Source organism: Trachymyrmex septentrionalis, unplaced genomic scaffold (assembly GCF_001594115.1).
Source record: "Trachymyrmex septentrionalis isolate Tsep2-gDNA-1 unplaced genomic scaffold, Tsep1.0 scaffold19, whole genome shotgun sequence".
NCBI lineage: Eukaryota > Metazoa > Arthropoda > Insecta > Hymenoptera > Formicidae > Trachymyrmex > Trachymyrmex septentrionalis.
Window position 1 is genome coordinate 4,281,375 of NW_017305071.1, and position 8,439 is coordinate 4,289,813.

At 32.1% G+C, this 8,439-nt stretch overlaps 1 protein-coding gene across 31 annotated transcripts in view; it reads left to right on the top strand.

Moving 5' to 3' along the window:
- Positions 1-8,439, top strand: part of LOC108746829 (myosin heavy chain, muscle) — a 51,398-nt gene that overhangs the window by 9,304 nt on the left and 33,655 nt on the right. For 17 of the 31 annotated variants that reach the window (XM_018483835.1, XM_018483822.1, XM_018483830.1 and 14 more), the window contains 5 exons: positions 218-374; positions 689-924; positions 1,638-1,701; positions 2,518-2,616; positions 4,720-4,823. In XM_018483835.1, the coding sequence (XP_018339337.1) occupies positions 218-374; positions 689-924; positions 1,638-1,701; positions 2,518-2,616; positions 4,720-4,823 (660 nt within the window). Of the gene's footprint in view, positions 1-217; positions 375-688; positions 925-1,637; positions 1,702-2,517; positions 2,617-3,135; positions 3,240-4,719; positions 4,824-7,898; positions 8,003-8,439 lie in introns of all 31 variants that reach the window. The other 14 variants (XM_018483839.1, XM_018483841.1, XM_018483842.1 and 11 more) reach the window with 2 other exon arrangements.

An 8,439-nucleotide genomic window follows, 5' to 3' on the forward strand; every position in this document is an offset into this window, starting at 1 on the left:
TTCTTTGACGAGTTCAAGAGTTCAAATAGCGAAATTTGTCAGCAGTTTTCTTGTGCACTTTGTCTGCATTGATTCTTGTGCGAGCGAGACAGATCGCACGCTGAGAATCGAGAAATCTTCGTTTTGGCGAATAATAAAAACGAGCTATAGAACGTTGTTCAAAGCCTTTATTGATTTAGATTGATCTTTAAATAATCATTGATCTCTACTTTTGCAGACCTATTCCGGCCTATTCTGCGTGGCTATTAATCCCTACAAAAGATTCCCCGTATACACCTCTAGGTGCGCCAAATTATATCGTGGCAAGAGGCGTAGTGAGGTGCCGCCGCACATTTTCGCCATTTCTGATGGAGCTTACGTCAACATGCTTACCAGTACGTAAAAAATGATTATTGATGCGAGAAGCATGTTAATCATAATACAACATTAATGCATTGACTAAAAATCGTTACTTTCGAAAAAATCAAAACATTAAAAACGATTTGTTTAATAACAGTTATACTACGTTAATTTATCTCAACAATTATATAAATTGTTACATAGAACAGCCATATCAAAAACGTTCTTTTTTTTATCTAAAAGGATTTTTATCTAAAGGATTTGTAAGGATTGATTTGTAAGTCGATTGATTTTTGTCGATTTTTGCGACATTCTGTTATGAAAAATCTGTGTCTCTTGCCCCTGACAGATAACGAGAATCAGTCTATGTTGATCACCGGTGAGTCTGGTGCCGGAAAGACTGAGAACACGAAAAAAGTAATCGCGTACTTCGCCACCGTCGGTGCCTCGACTAAGAAAGATAAGGAAGCAGAAGCGAGTCAGCAAAAGAAAGGTTCTTTGGAGGACCAAGTCGTCCAGACCAACCCCGTCCTGGAGGCTTTCGGTAACGCCAAGACCGTCCGTAACGATAACTCCTCTCGTTTCGTAAGTGTTTCTATTTTAACGCGCTTGATATACGAAGCGTTCAATAGGATAAAATAGCCATTACTATATCTGGCCGGGATATACGGTTGCGTATGAGGAAGTTCAATAATGATTTGAGAGACTTAAACGAGATTAAAAAACAGCTAGTTGGGATATTATTGAATTTCTTAATTTGAAATATGAATTTATACATTATTACAGTTGTATAATTATTGCACAATTGTACAATTGTGTTATAATTGTATAAAAATTAATATACAATTACTATTTTATCTTTGATATTTATTATTCTAATCTTGTCATATTAGATTTGTATTATATCTATTTCAATTCCACGGAAAGAACAAATTTTTGCCGAAATATCTAAAAATATAGCTAAATATAGATTTTAAAATAATTTTGCTAGATTGTTAAAATAATTACGTAGAAATATCAAGTATGATAAGCAATGCTACAAAAAGTTATCCCATTCCAACAACCAGTTTGAACATTCTACATAATTATTTTGATGATGCAACAAAATTATTTTCAGATCTGTAGCTCAATTTTTAGACTAGCAAAAATCTCCTTTTCGTTTAAGAAAGTAGGAATGCTCGATTAAAAACAGGGAATGTTGTTTACAACGATAGATCATCGACTGTGGCTGAAAATCTAGTCGAGATCCGCTGTTAACATCAAATAGATTAATTATGCTTCCGTTTCATCTTGAATAGGGTAAATTCATCCGTATTCATTTCGGTCCATCCGGAAAGCTGGCCGGTGCCGATATTGAGACATGTGAGTATCTTATTTGATATTTTTAAAGTGAAAACGAGATTAGAAACCAGCTTCGTCGGTTCATATCTTATAGAAGAAATCGTCACGTGGCTGTTAATTTTGCGCAGTTAATCACGTCCGGCGTTTAATAGTCACGTCAAGGTGACGGAAGGCGAACGCGTTTATTATCGTCACGACGCAAACGCGCGCCTTGGAGGCGCAGTTGGCGTCGATTCACGATTTACACCGTCCGCCGTTCTTTGATTGCGTCCGGTTATTTTTGCGACCGCTCCATTTCGTATCGTTTGGCTTAAAATCTGCTCGCGTCATCGTCGTGATTCCCTTGCTCAATCCTTGCTCTATAAACAACAATGGCATGCGTGACGACGTCTTTTTTCACGCTATTTGCTAAGAAAAAATAATTCTATTTAATTATTAATAAATACGGTCAATTAAAAAATTGTTTCTATACATAACTAATCTTTTAATTATTATCTATCGTTTAAATCCATTAAATCTATGATTACATCATCAAGCAAAAGACAATTGGAAAAAGGATTGGAGCATAAAAAAACATTTCTGATGTAAAAAGTATATTATTAGTCTTATTTTTATTTGCTATCCTTGTTATTCTAATTATGTTGTTCTTATCATTATTGCTTAATTGAAATTTGTTATAATATCTTTACTTGAAATAGAGCGTATATACATATATTTCTTATTTTTAGATGTTTTGCTTTTAAAAAATAAATCTTTTCGTAGAACTTTTTTTTATAGACAAAAAATATATTTCTTCAAATAAAGTATATTTTATAACATAATGTTTTTTTTATACAGATCTGCTGGAGAAGGCTCGTGTCATCTCTCAACAAACCCTCGAGCGTTCCTATCACATCTTCTACCAGATGATGTCCGGTTCAGTCAAGGGACTGAAGGGTAAGATCATTAATATTTCTCATCAAAGAAAGTGAAATCCGATCGAAATCTAAACAGGATTTGCACGTTGATTTCCATGAATTATATTTCCTTCCTAGGATCATGTCGACAAATCATCGTTATCTCGAGAAAGATGAAAAGATTAATTATTTGTACATGAAAAATTATTTACACATTTGTTGTATATAATAAAGAAATATCAATTATGACACGGCAACGTCATCATTAAGAAAATTAATGGTTCTTTTGAATTAAACATAGTATATATATATATACAATTAGTCATCTTTAGAAATAATAAATTGATTTTTTTCTCGAGATAGCGATTATTTTTAGAGCACTCGGGAACGCTCTGGCTAATAACGTGATTAGATCGATAAAATGAGATAGGTGCTGTGGAGCCTGGAAGAAAGAAAGGTTCCGCGCATAAATCAGGGTGTAATCGCCCGGAAGGTCGCCCTCTTTCCTTTCACGAAGCAGTAAAATTTATCACTATCGAATTATCCTCATTCCACGCAGACATATGCCTCCTATCGAACAACGTCAACGATTACTACTTCGTATCTCAGGGCAAGACAACGATTCCAAACGTCGACGACGGCGAGGAGTGTTTGCTGACCGACGTAAGGACCTGACGATAATGAATATATCGCAGGATTCTCGCCTCTCATTTACTACCTTTGTATATGATACCTTAGACTCAGTTGCTGGCCACAGTTGGCAGTTTTCGTGGATTAACCGTATATCGCGTTGCCTGGAGGAACTGTAGCAGGCAATTCGTAACGCCTCTAGAACGGGGTATTGTGAGAGAAACGTGTCTATCGAAATCGATTTTCTTAATCGGATAATATAATTCAAAATTTACTAAGTAGTTTTATATTACATTTACTTATCAATTGATTTTTATTAATAATTTCAAATAGAAAAAAAATTTACTTTTGATTCCATTAATAACTTCGAAGCAAAGAAATGTACAAAAATATGACAAATTTGTAAACATTTTAATTGATGAAATTTGAGAAATCAAGAAATTTATAATTTCTAAATAAATTCCATTTTTTTAGAATTTTGTAATTTTAAGTTAGATCTAACTTTTTAAAAATTATATTAAATATAATTAAAATTTAACTTTACTGAAAAAAATTATAACTAATCTGAAAAATTAAAGAAATCTTATTTTATTTAAAGCACTTTTATTTAAGATTACTTGGTTTTGTTTTCTTATAGGAAAAAAATGAAATAGAATTATTATTCCAAAATAGAGATTCGACGACGACAGTAACGTATCTCTCGTAGAATAGCGTGCTGTATAGTAGATACATCTCTCCGCTGTAAGAGGGAGAGCTGGAACATTTTGTACATAATTTCCTAGCAAAGGCGTAATCCGCAAAAGGAGCAGCGGTATTTTGCAGAGCTATACTGTAGAAACGTACTTTTAGTGTAGAAAGTATTCTGAGTACCAAACGTTGACATCGTAGACGAAGAAACTATCTTGAAATTGTTATATATGTATACTCAAAATTTCAGAAGCTTTCAGAAAATTGTTTTCCTTAAGAATTCAATGAAGCATATTTGCACAGAAACATTGAAATAAATTGTGAAATAATACATGAAAATAACCCGTTAAAATTAATAAGAAATATATATCATAATATTTTTCAAAAAAGAATAAATATTAAGAATAAAAAGGCAGACACTTTTTTAGAAGTTTTAAAAAATTCTTCTTGATCTAAATCTAATTAATTTTGCTATGTCACAGCACGAATTCATAATATAAATGTAAAAAAAAATATATATATATATATTTATAAATAAAAAAAACTAACATTTTCTAAATAGAAACCAGGCACTTTGATAGTTTCTTCGTCGAGCTGATGATCCCCTAATGAGCACAGGTGGGATCTCTTTGTTGTTATCTTTTTCCCTCTAGTATTTTACTTTGAGATGCAGTTGAGAAAACCCGTGGACTCGCAAAGGTTCATAGATCCCCTGTAGATACAACCCCTTTAGGTAGCACGATGGAAAGCCACTAAAAACATGGCCCACCATCGGTTGTTCTAACCACCCGCATGTTTTTTTTCTTTTTATTCGGTCACCCTGTAGCGATGTGTCTACTGTCCAACAACATCACCGACTACTACTTTGTATCGCAAGGCAAGACGACGATTCCTGGCCTCGATGACGGCGAAGAGCTTTTGGTTACCGATGTAAGTGCAACGACCTGGACCAGCTGGCGTCAATGATTATGCCAGTAAAACAAATTCCATTGAGATAATAGGAATTAAATGAAGCTCTACTTCCAGATTAAATTATTTTATATATACAATTATTTAACTCATATTTATGCAATATATTATTTACAGTTTTTACGTTTCGTTGTATTTTATCAGATTTACGTAATATTAATTTATCGTATTTCTTAGTAAGAATATTTTAAAGATAATATTACGTAACTGATATTTAGATGCGCGTTTTTCCTTTTGTTTAATTTCCATATTATTATTTAATTTCCATTTTTACGTAAAAGCTATTTATACCATTTTATAAAAGAAGATAATTTCTGCTTATTTATTTATGTAGTAATCTTAATTTGTTTCTGAAATTGTTATAATTAATTTTATACCTTAATCGTCTTATTGTGTATAAAAATTTATATTCTCGAAGCCCGCTGGTCCAATTCTCTAAGCACTAGCTCCTCTGTGTACATAATTGTCGCCTTTCCGTATACAGCGACTGCTTCCGGAAAAGTGTCATCGCTCACTGAATACTTCACCGAGTGACGATTCTTTTTCATTTTGAATTTTTTTGGTGTCAGCTTCTACTTACATATCCTGTATTTAGTATGAAGATTTTTTATCTATGTTATTATCTCTTCTTATGTGCTAGCTGTATTTCTCAACGTTTTTTCTCTTTCTTTCTTTCTCTTTCTTTCTGCTCTTCTATATTTCTATTGCAGCTCTTCAATGTGCCACGTGATTAACCGAATATATTCTTACAGCGTTACATGCGGACATCTGTACATTATTACAATTTCTCCCCATTTTTCTCTATAAAGAAAAACATATCTTTGAGAGATATCTTTCTCTCTTTTCTTCTTCTCTATCGCACTCTCATTTTTTTCAGCAAGTACTCGCCGATAATAACTTGCTATTATCTTTTCTACTGCGAGCATCGACGATACCAGTCACTTTGTGACTTAAGATTCCAAATTAATTTTATCAAAATAATTATTAATTACAAATCAATTATCGGATTAATTTGGTTAAAAAATATTTTCCGAGAAAGGAAGAGGTAAATTTTTTATATGATGAACAAAGAGATTTGAAATATCAACGATGATCGCACTTGCTTGCCAATTACAAGATCGAGCATGGATAGAAAAAAAGAACAAACTAATACAGAAACTAATACAGAAACTATGTTGAGCAACCGGATCAGCGACTACAGGTACATTAACCAGGGTAAGACCAGAATTCCGGGAGTCAACGATTGCGCAGCCATGGATACAACGGACGTAAGTCCAGCCCCCAGGGTGTTTTCGAACCTCGGCGAAATTCAGACTCCCTTGTCGCTTTTTATGAAATTATTTAAAAATATTGACTTATTTTGAACCAATATTTTATTATGGAAGAAGTAATTCGAAATTTTTGTAAGAAAGGGAGATATCTATACTCTAATTATCTTTTAAATCATTAAAACCAGCTATCTCAATGATCATTTCAATTATTATATAATCGCAATTGCATATTCGATTAATTTACAAAACTGCAGAGTTAAAAAATTTTAATATTTATTTTTTTCATTCAGATGGCTTAAGAGGATCCTAAAATCGTCTGTTTTACCGAACGTAATAATTTTTGTGAAAGGTTTTCGTATGTATTACTTTTACAGATTTGAAAGAATTAAAGTATAAGCATTGATACATATGTCTGATAGAAATTTATGTTGAGAGTGAAAAAAATTTTTCAAAATTAAACATTACTAAACAAAAATTCAGAAAGCAAAAAGGAACAAAAATATTATTTTTATGTAAATTATAAATTATAAAGTTTGCTTGAACTGGAAATTGTAAAAATTTATATATATTATGCACCAATCCACTATTAATCAAATATAGTTTTCTTCATTTATTTGTGTTTAAATTGAAATCTCTTTTTTAATCGAATATAATGTTTAAAGTTATCAAATTACATTTAATATAAAAGCATAATTGCTAAACTGTACAAAATTAAAGTCTCCAGATATGTAAATTATAGGAAGAAAACAACGTTGAGAATTCTTAGAATTAGGTTTACGTAGATTAGAACTACGTATCTAATTTGATACGAAAGCCTTACAAAAATTTATGTGTATGTATGTATGTGTACGACATTTATGTAGTAGTATCTAGTAATATTTCGTAGTCAATGTTTCGTAAATTATATGTACGTATTGTAAATCATGTATTGTGTCGTGTTTTATCGGTAAAACAGCGATTATATCAGAAGGTGTTTAGGGTCTTCTTAATTTTAAACTTCAATATAGCTTATAAAAATAATTATTTTTCTGCTTTTCTTATTGAGCAACAAACAAAGTGATGCTGAAGTTTGCCCGAGGAATCGTCACCCCCTCGCCCCCCGCCTGCGAAAGCTGCCTGCCGCAATCGGGGCGCGGGGAGATTGGGAGCGCGAGACTTTCTCACGCTGAAGAAATAATTCTCTTCTGTCAAAATAGGGACTTATCGCCCCCGTTTACCCGCTCCCCGATACGCCCATCACACTATTATCGTCCGTCCTGTATATGTCCAGACTGTTGAAAACACGCGCTCGCAAATGCAATCTCTTCGTCTTTTCCGCGACTCAATCATCTTCCAAAAAGATCTTTTTGCTAAATGGAAGAATTAAAAGATATTCTTAAACAAAGATATATTTTTTTGATAACAAAATTGAAAAATTGTTTCTGAATTTAAAATAATGTTGGACAAAGAGGATTTTTTTTTGAGAAAATATATTTTATAAAAATTCGCTGGAGAAAATGTTTAGTTATATTAAATACGTTATATCAAATATTTAAAATTTAAATTTTTTAAAATCTTTTTGGAAAAGATATACTCAAAGTTTTTTCTCGCGATGGATCTTTTGAGTCTTAAAAATTGATAGCATAATTGATTAACAATTGAAGCTCGGTATTGCGTGTCGCAAATCAACAATGACTACTGATTGATTAAGGATGGATTGAATACTGGATCTTTAGGAACAAACTGAAATCTAAAACTGCACTTTATTCTCCAAAATGCTTCACAGATATTTGTTTATTATCCAACAACATATACGACTATGTCAACGTATCCCAAGGAAAAATCACGATCCCCAACGTCGATGATGGCGAAGAATGTTTGCTGACGGACGTAAGTCCTTAGATATCACTCCAGTTGTGAAAACGAAGCCTTTCCTCTTTTGCCTTGTAAAAATTTTTCCTTTTTTCGTATTTTTACCTTTTCTCCGTATCTTTACATTATGAGGATATATAAATCCACACATCTTATATCAGCGACGTCGATCAAGAAACCCCGTTTAAACACTTTATTAATACAATCAATAGATTAAAATTAACGGTTTATAGTAATACAAATTTATTAATATTAGTAATCAAAAGTTATAATAGTAATGAAAATTAATAAAAAGACAACAATTTGTTTATTAAAAGGATAGAATTTCTTTTAAAGATCGACATCGCTATGGTTTTCTGTCTTAGATAGTGATTTATTGGGACAAATTATTATGCGGACAATAATGAGCAATAATTTTGTGCAATTATCTAAAATTTTTAGTTTTGTAAAAACTA